The following is a 13,539-nucleotide window of genomic DNA, read 5'->3' on the forward strand; positions in this document are numbered from 1 at the left end:
CAGGCAGACAGGATGGGCTGGGATTCTTATGTGCAGGGTTCAGGCAGACTGGATGGGCCTGGGGTTCTCATGTGCAGGGTTCAGGCAGAAAGGATAGGCCGGGGTTTTTATGTGCAGCGTTCAGGCAGACTGGATGGGTCTGGGTTTCTTATGTGCATGGTTCAGGCAGACGGGATTGGTCTGGGGTTCTTATGTGCAGGGTTCAGGCAGACTGGATGGGCCTGGAATTCGTATGGTCAGGATTCAGGCAGACTGGATGGGCCTGGCGTTCTTATGGTAAGGGTTCAGGCAGACTGGATGGGTCTGGGGTTCTTACGTGCAGGGTTCAGGCACACTGGATGGGCCTGGAGTTCTTATGTGCGTGGTTCAGGCAGACTGAATGGGCCTGGGGTTCTTATGTGCAGGGTTCAGGCAGACTGGATGGGCCTTGGATTCTTATGGTCAGGGTTCAGGCAGACTGGATGGGTCTGGGGTTCTTATGTGCAGGGTTCAGGCAGACTGGATGGGTCTGGGGTTCTTATGTGCAGGGTTCAGTCAGACTGGATGGGTCTGGGGTTCTTGTATGCAGGGTCCGTCAAACTGGATGGACCTGGCGTTCTTATGTGCAGGGTTCAGACAGACTGGATGGGCCTGGGGTTCTTATGTGCAGGGTTCAGGCAGACTGGATGGGCCGGGGTTCTTATGTGCAGGGTTCAGGCAGACTGGATGGAACTGGGGTTCTCATGTGCAGGGTTCAGGCAGACAGGATGGGCTGGGATTCTTATGTGCAGGGTTCAGGCAGACTGGATGGGCCCAGCGGTTCTTATGTGCAGGCTTCAGGCAGACTGGATGGGCCTGGGGTTCTCATGTGCAGGGTTCAGGCAGACAGGATGGGCCGGGATTCTTATGTGCAGGGTTCAGGCAGACTGGATGGGCCTGGGGTTCTCATGTGCAGGGTTCAGGCAGAAAGGATGGGCTGGGGTTCTTATGTGCAGGGTTCAGGCAGACCAGATGGGCCTGGGGTTCTTATGTGCAGGATTCAGGCAGACTGGATGGGCCTGAGGTTCTTATGAGCAGGGTTCAGGCAGACTGGATGAGTCTGGGGTTCTAATGTATGTGATTCAGGCAGACTGGATGAGTCTGGGGTTCTTATGTGCGTGGTTCAGGCAGACTGGATGGGCCCGGGATTCTTATGTGCAGGGTTCAGTCAGACTGGATGGGTCTGGGGTTCTTATATGCAGGGTCCGTCAGACTGGATGGGCTGGGGTTCTTATGTGCAGGGTTCAGGCAGACTGGATGGGCCTGGGATTCTTATGTGCAGGGTTCAGTCAGACTGGATGGGTCTGGGGTTCTTATATGCAGGGTCCGTCAGACTGGATGGGCTGGGGTTCTTATGTGCAGGGTTCAGGCAGACTGGATGGGCCTGGGGTTCTCATGTGCAGGGTTCAGGCAGACTGGATGGGCCCAGCGGTTCTTATGTGCAGGCTTCAGGCAGACTGGATGGGCCTGGCGTTCTTATGTGCAGGGTTCAGACAGACTGGATGGGCCTGGGGTTCTTATGTGCAGGGTTCAGGCAGACTGGATGGGCTGGGGTGGGGTACTTATGTGCAGGGTTCAGGCAGACTGGATGGGCCTGGGGTTCTTATGTGCAGGGTTCAGGCAGACTGGATGGGCTGGGCTGGGGTTCTTATGTGCAGGGTTCAGGCAGACTGGATGGGCTTGGGGTTCTTATGTGCAGGGTTCAGTCAGACTGGATGGGCCGGGGGTTCTTATGTGCGTGGTTCAGGCAGACTGGATAGGTCTGGGGTTCCTATGTGAGTGGTTCAGGCAGACTGGATGGGCCGGGGGGTTCTTATGTGCAGGGTTCAGGCAGACTAGATTGGCCTGGGGTTCTTATGTGCAGGGTTCAGGCAGACTGGATGGGCCCAGCGATTCTTTTTTTTTTTTCTTTTTTTTTGAAAAACCTTTATTGACATTTCAAGCAATAACAAGTATGGGCCTACAACCCCCCGGGGCCGGCCGCTAAGCAATCAGAGCAATAAAGATCAAATGTGAACACAGGCGGCACCTCGGAGAGCAGAATCTTCATGCTAACATAGTCCGACCAGTGAGCAGCGCAGGTAGGACACCAGGAGAGAAAAGGTTTTTCATTTTATAATGGAACAAGACAGTAGGATCAGGTGCCAAACAATTTCCCAACAGCGATAAGAGGCAGGCAGAATAATAGACGTAAGCAATAAACAGCAATCTATTGGATCAATGGCACAGACACAGGAAATTCAGGATGGGGAAGAATATCATAAACAGTTGCGCCTGCAGGCCCCCGCCCTAACGCCCAGAGAACACCCCGGAAACTGTGGCACACATGAAAAGGCAACGATTCACAACAAAGGAGGTGTACCACGCTGATCCCAGAAAAGAAAAAACAAGAAGAAGCGGAGAAGAAAAAGGAGGCCATGGAAAAAGAGATGAGAGACTAAAGAATCCCCTCCCCCAACCCCCCACCCTGCACCTCTGCAAATGAGTACGGCCCCACCCCCCAGCAGTGTGCCTGTCGCCCTGGAACTAGACCCGAAATATAGAAGAAACAGGGAAAAAGGAGTAAGAAAAGAACCCACCCAGACGGGGGGTAGAGAAAGTATAATAAACTGGAGGAGGGCCTTCAAAACATACCCCCGGCTTCTCCCTCCCGCACGGTGAGATCTCCCCACAGCAAACAATAAGCAGCACAAAATCGACCATATCAAAAAAGGGATGGGGAGCATTATTCACTTAATATGCTAATAGCTATGTCATGAGAGTACGCAACCCCTGAGTCCGCCCGTCTACTAGATGACCACCCCCGAAGGATCAGCCTTATCCTTGACCACTCTTTGCAATTCTGCCCATGCCTACCCCTCGACCCAGCGCCATGTCCGATGTTCCAAGGTAAAGGAGTGTCCAAAAACGACCGGGAAGCGACGCACACAGGTGGGGTGGAAGTCTCTGAGTACCAACACAGTCCGCATCATGGAGGGACGTCTTTCCCAGTGCTGCCCCAGGATCTGCACTGCACACAAGGTCCAGGAAGGCGGAATCAGCCAAAGTAGACAACTGTTGCTGGAATTGTCCCTGAGTCGCCGGAGGCCGTGCACGGGACGAGGCCACCACCTTCCACTCAGGTCCAATACCTCCGGAACAGATCAAACCCTCAGCTAGCCGATCACACGGTAGCATACTGTCCGGAGTGTCCAGCTGTGCACTAATCGCATGGGTGGCCGCGACATTGTCCTCCTGTGTGCAGTGTGGGAAGTCCCCGTGTACCTGTGGACAGGCAGGCCGCCACTGTCCCAACGCTGATGCCACACCATCGAGCTTACTCCCCAGGACCCCGACGCCACGAGCCAAGGAGAAATGAAGGGCACCAAGGGCCTCTAGGAGGTCGCCGTACCCCAGCACAGCTCTCTGCGATCGCTCCGTCACACTCCCAAAAGTCACACACTCCCAATCCTGCTGCGACCCAGTGGACAGGATGGTAGGCTGCATCGCAACAAGATGGCCGCCGGGGAGGCCCGACCCGTATTGGGGCCGGGACCCAGGGACAAGCGCCTCGAGGTCCACGTCGCTGGAGACAGGGTTCCGGGGGCAGGCAAAAATTTATCCGTTGCGTGGTCACGGGCAACAGTCGTCCCCACCACGGACCAGCTCCCGCGAAAATCCGGGAGCAGCCCGCAAGGATCAGGGCGAGCCACGGGCGGCGTCCGGGCAGCTCACAGTCAAAGGCAGGGGCAAGCACCGGAGAATCTGAGAATTGCACCCCCGGGCATGCCCTCAGTCCGCTACGCTTAGCAGTGGGAGCGACCACGGCGAAATGCAGGCCGAGGTTAACACCGCTCCGGTGGACCGACTCCACCCAGTCACCACAGGCCGCTGTTGAACTGCCACCCGGCCAAGGCGTCCACTCGAGGTCCCGGCTCCAGGGCTGCACGGGCCGCAAAGTTCAAATGCACATTCCTCCGGCGGTACCGCAGCCAGAAACCTCGGAGTCACACGATCGGTTGCCACTCTCATTCACAAACACGATCGCATAGCGCAGACTAAGGATCTCGTGCAGGATATCCGTGCGGGATACGGAGGTTCACGGGGCCGGGAGTCTACGCTGCCGTCCCGGTCGCCATCTTGGCTCCTCCCCCGCCCAGCGATTCTTATGTGCAGGCTTCAGGCAGACTGGATGGGCCTGGCGTTCTTATGTGCAGGGTTCAGACAGACTGGATGGGCCTGGGGTTCTTATGTGCAGGGTTCAGGCAGACTGGATGGGCTGGGGTGGGGTTCTTATGTGCAGGGTTCAGGCAGACTGGATGGGCTGGGGTTCTTATGTGCAGGGTTCAGGCAGACTGGATGGGCCTGGGGTTCTTATGTGCAGGGTTCTGTCAGACATGGTAGGCCGGGGATTCTTATGTGCGTGGTTCAGGCAGAATGGATAGGTCTGGGGTTCCTATGTGAGTGGTTCAGGCAGACTGGATGGGCCGGAGGGTTCTTATGTGCAGGGTTCAGGCAGACTAGATGGGCCTGGGGTTCTTATGTGCAGGGTTCAGGCAGACTGGATGGGCCCAGCGGTTCTTATGTGCAGGCTTCAGGCAGACTGGATGGGCCGGAGGGTTCTTATGTGCAGGGTTCAGACAGACTGGATGGGCCTGGGGTTCTTATGTGCAGGGTTCAGGCAGACTGGATGGGATGGGGTGGGGTTCTTATGTGCAGGGTTCAGGCAGACTGGATGGGCTGGGGTTCTTATGTGCAGGGTTCAGGCAGACTGGATGGGCCTGGGGTTCTTATGTGCAGGGTTCAGTGAGACTGGATAGGTCTGGGGTTCCTATGTGAGTGGTTCAGGCAGACTGGATGGGCTGGGGGGGTTTTATGTGCAGGGTTCAGGCAGACTAGATGGGCCTGGGGTTCTCATGAGCAGGGTTCAGGCAGACTGGATGGGCTGGTGTTCTTATGTGCAGGGTTCAGGCAGACTGGATGGGCCTGAGGTTCTTATGGGCAGGGTTCAGGCAGACTGGATGGGCCTGGGATTCTTATGGTCAGGGTTCAGTCAGACTGGATGGTCCAGGGGTTCTTATATGCAGGGTTCAGGCAGAATGGATGGGCTGGGGTTCTTATGGGTAGGATTCAGGCAGAATGGATGGGCCCGGGTTTCTTATGTGCATGGTTCAGGCAGACTGGAAGGGCCTGGGGTTTTCATGTGGAGGGTTCAGGCAGACTGGATGGGTCTGGGGTTCTTATGTGCAGGGTTCAGGCAGACTGGATGGGTCGGGGTTCTGTGGCACATGTGTGTTGGGGGATGGGGGCATGTGCCCAGTAGAGTCAGCCTGCACTGGTCTGGTTGATTTTCCTATAAATCTATCTGTCTTTAAATAACTTAGAGCATCTATATTAACGCCACTAAGGGGCAGCTGGGGGTCATACCTGCTGCCCATGCCACTCCCTATGTGCCCATTGCCCCCCCCCCCCCCTTTGAGACCTCTGTGTCACAGGTAATGAAGGCAGCTCTAGGGGCCATGCTCACTTGCTGCAGAGTCCACTCGCTCAGCTTCTCAACCGCAATGAGGAGGTTTTATTGTGGAGCTAAGAATGGGACAAGCGGTCAACTCTTTGATGTCATTGTAGGTCAAAGGATGCTTGATGTCACTTTCGCTACATCTGGCATTTTGGCAGAGATGGGCGACCTTACAAAATAACAGGGATAGCCGAGCCAGAGCACAGCCTCATCAGTGGCTGTGTAACCTCACTTACACCTGGGTCTGCAAGGGCTTCTTGTGGGGCCACGGGTCTGGCTCGGATTTTAGAGCCCGTGCACAAGCCGGGCCAAGCCCTGGAAATGTTTGCTGTGTAAATCATATAACTAACATCACCTAAAACATGACAAAGCCTCCTCAACATTCAAAACAGTGTTTTGACCTGTGGAAGCCAGGACATTAATATGTAACAGTCTAACACTGCACTGAGCAGTAGTGATAGTTTTTAAGCATGAATCATTAGTGAACTAAGGGGCAAGACAAGTGTCATGTAAACCTCGTACGTGGCCCAGATTGTTATAGAGTAATATTACAGTCTATTGAATCAAACACAATAGGTTTTGTGTGACTAGAATTTTGTGCTCACATATGTGAAAAAGATTTACTAAGCAATAATGAATTAAAAAACACTTTTGCTGAAATAAAATATTTGCTTATAATCACACAATTTAAGGGGTAAGCCGCAATTTATTCAGTTTGTCTGGTTTCACTTTGTACAAATCAGCCAGTAAAGGGGTCTCTATTTGTATTTTCTTTTTATGTAAATTCTTTGTTGTTACCTCTTTGTGCATTTTGTTTGTAGTTTTTGTATAGTGTGAACTCGACCTAAAGTACTGGAGCACTTTACGTGAGTATCAGTCACAATACACTAGATCACGTTCATTTTTTAGGTCTCGCCTAGGCAGTGCCTGCGCTGTCTCTTTGAGACATGCTATGTTAAGGATATGGGCTTGAAGCCATTCCCATGTTTTCTAAGCTCCCCCCATCTTTTGTAGTGCCTCCTCTGACTGTCTTTGGGCTTTTCATTGGTGAAATAGCTTACTAGTCCCCCCTCTTAAAACATTTTAATCTCCCAAATGTATTGGCCCCGTCACATGGGCTCTTACCCTGCATGTTATTTTAACACTTCTAACTACTATTTCTTTCTTTAGCTGTCCTCAAGCAGTGCTGGTGCTCAGCTGTCCTCAAGCAGCGCTCGCCATGCGCCGTTATTTATTTATTAACTGCACCTGTATGCTTAATTTTTTTCTTGGCTTCGGTACGATACCCTTAATCTTAAAAAAATGGCTGCCACGCAGTTCACCCAACTCTATTTTTACATCATTCAAAGTTTTCTTTTAAACTGCGCGGCTACCGCTCCTAATCACCAACAATGGCGGCCACGCCTTTCTTTTCTTCTGGGCAGACATACCAGCCTTTTACATGTGCCAGCTTCACCTGACCCCACCCTGTTCATGCGGAGTCCTACCCACCACAGAAGTAGGGTCGCATGTAGCAGTGTAGTTTCCCCCTGGCTGGTTTTCTACAGGCACCACCGTTATTTTAATGTCCAGGCTGGTGCAAAAATAAACAAATTTACTAAAGCTGGTACATACTTAAAATAGCTCGTATAAACAGAAAGCACTTTAAATGTGTTCTAGTGCTGCGTTAACCATCCCTGAGTAAACAAAGGCAGAAAAGTTATATTACAAATTAATACATTCGATTTTGTTTAAAGCCTTATATAGTACCACATCCAGGCCTTTGCAGACTCTTAGAACATCAACAAATGGCCAGTATGTTTCTCTTGGAAAGGTGGCTGCCCTACGCAGGGGGCATCATTCTAAAGGTAGTGCAGAACCCTCTGCAGTAAGGCACGCATCTCCCGTACATATGCATTTACTAAACTCATGGAGGCCTTGTCCTCAAAATGCAGAGAGGGGTGAGCCACTGAAAGTTCAAGCCAGGCTTGAGCCTGAAGCCGGGCTCTGTTAAATTCGAGGTCCTGTTGCAACCGCCAGCTCATAAGGAGCCGAGCTTTGATGTGGCTTCTGCCTGCCTCCCTCCCTCTACCCAGGACGTTGCATTACTGTCGGAGTTGACAACTTTGGAACTGTGGAACCAGGTTCGAGTCTCGTGTCAGCTCGGCATACTGTGATGCTTGGCAAATCACTTAATCTCCCTGGGCCCATGAAAAAATTAATTTGCAATGCAATAGTTCTTGCCTTTGTGAAAGTTAGAGCTATTGGCGTTGTAAATGAGAATGTTTGTTTTACTCGCAGGTGTGTAAACAAAACAATTTCAGGGACAGCACAGGTAGCATGACGAAGCAAGGAGCAGCAACCCAAAATGGGCGATCAGACGAATGTGCATGGGGCGGCACCGCAGAAAGGTTGCGTAAGCGGGAGCAAGGCAGCCACTCTGAAACTAGGAGAACATTAAAGTGCGAGTATGTTAAATACACCTCCAGGAAGGAAAATACACTTAATAAGTCTAAAACAAAACACTGAGACACGAGTGCGATACAGGATTTCAGATACGTTAAAGATAGTTTAAAGATGTTTAAATTAGATAGAAATGTACTAACAGTAGAGGGGGTGGATGCCTGAGGTCCCAGTAAGAGGCGGGAGTGCTGCCTTCAGATTGCAGATGAAAAGCACGGCGCGTTGGCGGTATTATTAAAGGGAAAGCGAGGCATGGCCACTGGTAAAAGTTAACCAAATAGTGTTGAAAATGTTGATTTTGGCGAGCCACGCAGAAGAAAACAAAAGCCCGATGAGTGAGCCACCTGCCCCACCTATTCTTTATCTGCTGTGAGCAAGTGGTCCCCCCTGTCTTACCTGAGCTTTACAACAGATCTACCACCAGAATTACTCAGGCTTCTCTGTCTGCCTCAGAAAGCAGGAGTTTGCGTAGACTTTGAGAAGATGTAGGACTCTTGGGGGGTTGGGAATAGTAATATAGTTGAGAGTGCCCCCAAGTTAACCGTGACCGAGCTATGACCTGAAGAAGGTGAGATGTTGCCACAACACAGGGCCTGTGGACAGCTGGTCGCCTATGACATATACTCACAGTGCCTTCTTCTGGTAGTGGTGGGGCGAGTCGGACAGGGGTCTCCCTACCCTCCAGGTGCACCTGCTGGGGGCACTGGGTGGGACCCATTCTTCACCATTCTGCACTGGGCACTTTCCTGCCGGCTTCCATGACGCGCCATGTGACCGGGCCCTCGTGAGTTTGTGGTTCGTGGCCTGCCACGCTGGGGGGTCCATCTTCAGGGTCTCCTCCCATTGGTTGATGAGTTGGAGGACAGGAACCGGACAGAAGTCTGGTGGGATGGAGTTGCGTCTGACTGGGGTGGCAGACGACATGTCGAGCTGAAATAAAAGAGAAACATGTGCAGACCTCAAAACAAAACAAAAACAAGCATGTCACATGTTCATATCCAGAGTGTGTGCATGGAGATGGGGACGGCTAGGGACAAAGTACAGAGGGAGAGGGGCGTCTTGGATGGAGAGAAAGAGTGAGATGGAACAGGGGGAGACAAATAGAATGAAAAATAGATTTATATAAGAAAAAGGAAGAAATAATACAGAAGAAGAAGAAAGGACGAGCATTTGCAATGGAATAGGTCTCGCATTTAGAAGAGTTTGAGCCATTACAATGCCAATAGCTCAAACTCTTGCAAATGCGAGACCTATTGCATTGCAAATGCAACTTCTGCAAAAGTGCCCCATGGCACACTTTCAGATTGATGGTGGCCGTACCCCTTTCTTAAGACCCAGCTCGGCTAAAGAAAGGGCCCGGAGCACCATTAAAGTGAAAGCACAGTATGGGTCGCTTTTACCAAAAAAAATCTGTTTGTCAAGTTGACAAACAAATGCATTTTGTTGCAAAAGTGCCCCATACCCCAGTTTCACATTATACAGCTGCGCACTTTTCTTTAAACCTGGCTCTTCTGAAAAAAGGGGGGAAAATGACCCTCAACACATCCTCCCAGCTGCGGAGCATTAGCTCCAACCATGGAAGAGTGGATTTATCAATCACCTCCCAGTACGAAAAGTGATTATCTTGGGGTCCCTGAAGATGAGGACCCAGATGATAACCTAGAAAGGAAAAGTATGCCGTGCCGAATGATTTTGTGGTGGTCCCATCAAACTAGGACCCCACCGCACGCTGAGGTATGGGCAACATTTTGTTTTGACTAAAGGGCCTCGCACAGCATTAAGGGGTGAGTTTCGGTAGTGCAGCAGATATTATAGTATTGGCTTCCCCGCTGAGCGGATAGAGCTGCAGTAAAGATTTCCTTTTGTTTTCTTTCCTTTCTGCGGGCACCCAGTGTGTTTCCCTTTTTTGAATGGGCACACATAAAAAACATTTGTTTATCAAGTTGACAAAGAAATGCTTTTTTTGTAAAAGCGCCCCATCACTCGTTTTCACGATAATGGCGGCCGTGCCCACTTCTTTACTCGAGCGGTGTCTAAAGAAAGGGGCGGCGCCATTTTTAAATAAAAAAATGAAAGTGTTGGGAGAGAGCTTGTCCGGCCTGCAACGGCAGGGCAGAAATCCATTTAGCAAAATAGTGCTCGAAGCATGTGATTAAAGCCTACAGAGTAATGACACATGTAACAGGGAGTGTGGTTATGGGAGGTTACAAATTGAGACAAGGTGGTACTAAGGAGGGACCAATGAAAAGCCACAGTTTCCAAAGGAGAATCACACAGGCCAATGAAAAATATAGGTGGAGAGTGCACAGAGCAAGTCCATGCCACAATACAGCATGCATTGCAGAGCAGCACATGCACTGCCTAATCTCGACCTCAAAAAGGGTGCGAGAAGATAGAGGTGAGGAGGAGAGGATAAGATGGAGAGAGAGGGCAATGAAAGAACAGAAGAAACAAGAGACTGGCGGCAGGTTTTCAAAGAAGTTACGCAACCCCCAGAGAGACTGCGCTGCGTTGCGTGACAGGGAGGGAGCAGGATGCGTTGCTGATTTCTGCAGCTGTGCGCCAGGTCCACACCTTAGTGCCATAGTGCAAGGCTGTGTGCCTGAGTCTACCACAGGCTTTATACTGGAAGGTTACTCTTCCAATACAAAATACTATGCCTAGACAAGTTCAGACTCTTTTTCCACATTGTAAGTGCGCAGCACAGTGCAGCTCGCATGCAAAGTAGGAAAAGAAAGGAGAAATGAAAACATTTGTCCTTTTAATGCCTCCTTTCAGATGGCGTTATCTTTTGACCCTAAACCCTGTCTAGCAATGTTTGTAGATAGGGTTTTGCGTCAAAAGGCATTCGTGGTAGCCTGTGAACTCCCATGTACCCCTTGGTGCTAATGCGTTACTTGTAGGGCACTTTCCAAAGCAGACCAAGTTTTGCGCTGTGAATTAAATTGGTAAAAAAACATTTTGTGCTGGTTAACGTCACTTTTGCGATGCTAATCCAGCAGAAAATGTTTGAACATCTACCCCTAGGAGGCTTATTTACAGTCTCCTTGCGCCGCTGGTGCGGCACTTTTAAGATGGGAAAATGTGACACTCCGGTGGTGCAAGGGGTTTGTAAAGAAGCGCCTATGGGTCATTTTTATCAAAATGTAACGCAGCGCGTGTTCTTGCTGCACTGCATTGCAGGCACAGGGCAGGCATGTGCCGTATTCATTACAATACGGCAAAGTCCTATCCTTTCCTTGGGCTGTCGCACAAACTGCTGCCTAGCGCCAATGCAGGGGCACGTGGACAATGCAGCAAGGGTGCCCGCGTTGCACGCAGGATTGTTTTTGTGCAGGAAGGGGCACCTTCCTGCAGAAAACAATCCTCTGAGTGTGAAAGGGTCTCGTGAGGGGATGTGTACCCCCACATTACCCTTGGGTCTGCAAAGACCTCAAGAGGGGCTGTGTACCCCCACATTACCCTTGGGTCTGCAAATACATCAAGAAGGGCTGTGTACCCCACATTACCCTTGGGTCTGCAAAGACCTCAAGAGGGGCTGTGTACCGCCACATTACCCTTGGGTCTGCAAAGACCTCAAGAAGGGTTGTGTACCTCCACATTACCCTTGGGTCTGCAAAGACCTCAAGAGGGGCTGTGTACCTCCACATTACCCTTGGGTCTTCAAGGGCCTCAAGAGGGGCTGTGTACCCCCAAATTACCCTTGGACCTGCAAATACCTCAAGAAGGGCTGTGTACCCCCACATTACCCTTTGGTCTGCAAAGACCTCAAGAGGGGCTGTGTACCCCCACATTACCCTTGGGTCTGCAAAGACCTCAAGAGGGGCTGTGTACCTCCACATTACCCTTGGGTTTGCAAAGACCTCTAGAGGGGCTGTGTACCTCCACATTACCCTTCGGTCTGCAAAGACCTCTAGAGGGTATGTGTCCCCCTACATTAACCTTGGGTCTGCAAAGACCTCTAGAGGGGCTTTGTACCCCCACATTACCCTTGGGTCTGCAAAGACCTCAAGAAGGGCTGTGTACCCCCACATTATCCTTCGGTCTACAAAGACCTCAAGAGGGGCTGGGTACCCCCACATTACCCTTGGGTCTGCAAATACCTCAAGAAGGGCTGTGTACCCCCACATTACCCTTTGGTCTGCAAAGACCTCAAGAGGGGCTGTGTACCCCCACATTACCCATGGGTCTGCAAAGACCTCAAGAGGTCCTTTGTACCCCCACATTACCCTTCGGTCTGCAAAGACCTCTAGAGGATCTGTGTGTCCCTACATTACCCATGGGTCTGCAAAGACCTCAAGAGGGGCTGTGTACCCCCACATTGTCCTTCGGTCTACAAAGACCTCAAGAGGGGCTGGGAACCCCCACATTACCCTTGGGTCTGCAAATACCTCAAGAAGGGCTGTGTACCCCCACATTACCCTTTGGTCTGCAAAGACCTCAAGAGGGGCTGTGTACCCCCGCATTACCCTTGGGTCTGCAAAGACCTCAAGAGGGGCTGTGTACCCCCACATTACCCTTTGGTCTACAAAGACCTCAAGAGGGGCTGGGTACCCCCACATTACCATTGGGTCTTCATGGGCCTCATGAGGGTCTGTGTAACCTCACTGGCCCCTGGGTCTGCAAGGGCCTCATGGCGCCCCCATTTCATTTCATTTACAACTTCTGCATCAGTGCTTTACTGTGAAAATATAAGTGCAGAAGTCAAAGATTTCCTTCAGCGCTCACCGCCGGGGCTGGCAAATGGCTGACTTGCCAAACACAAAAGCTGCCTCGTCATACTTTCCCCCATGCCTCTTTCTCCTACTGCCCTAAACTTTCAGCCTCTTTATCTCATGCTTACCAAAGAGCACTCGTCATGTTTTCACCTCATACCTTTCTTCCACACACTACACTTCCTGCCTCTTTATCCCATGCTCACCAAGGCTGCCTCATCTTGCTTTCACCTCATACCTCTTTCTCCACACCCCACACTTCCTGCCTCTTTATCTCATGCTCACCAAGGCTGCCTCGTCGTGCTTTCACCTCATACCTCCTTCTCCCACCACACTGTACTTCCTGCCTCTTAATTTGACGGACACCATGGCTGCCTCGCCCAACTTTCACCTCACGCCTTTCTTCCATTCTCCTGCACTTCCTGTCTCGCGAGCAGAGTACCAAATCTGCTTAGTGATGACTCCAACGCATGCCTCGTTCATGATCCCCCAGTTTGAAGGTGGATGGGCACCGCCTACAACCGGCTCCAATGGGAGCACTTTATGGGACTGTGTGGAGCTCACTGTGACCGGATGTGACCTCACGTGCATCCGCTTCGGGCTGCACGTGCTCCATGATAACTGCGTAAAATCCACCATCTTTGGTAAACACGCACCATTTGAAAGGGCTGCATTGACTCACTGGGCATTAAATATAGACACCAAATATTGATAGATTTTTATTCTACTGCAAACTTCGTGCAGCATGGACACTGCATATTGAGATATAAAAATGGAGCAGCAGCTGCAGCTCGGTGGAATTAATTAATGCGTTTCTTCTTCTCCGACAGATTTAAGGTATTCAGTGAGTTAATCTCTCCCGGCTGA

At 51.1% G+C, this 13,539-nt stretch overlaps 1 protein-coding gene across 1 annotated transcript in view; it reads right to left on the bottom strand.

Annotated features, from left to right (window-relative positions):
* Positions 1-13,539, bottom strand: part of LOC146799863 (cystathionine beta-synthase-like) — a 173,907-nt gene that overhangs the window by 117,110 nt on the left and 43,258 nt on the right. The window contains exon 2 of the mRNA XM_085620758.1: positions 8,586-8,887. Within this exon, the coding sequence (XP_085476884.1) occupies positions 8,586-8,881 (296 nt within the window). The 5' untranslated portion in view covers positions 8,882-8,887. The remainder of the gene's footprint in view (positions 1-8,585; positions 8,888-13,539) is intronic.

This window comes from Triturus cristatus, chromosome 8 (assembly GCF_964204655.1).
Source record: "Triturus cristatus chromosome 8, aTriCri1.1, whole genome shotgun sequence".
Taxonomy (NCBI): Eukaryota; Metazoa; Chordata; class Amphibia; order Caudata; family Salamandridae; genus Triturus; species Triturus cristatus.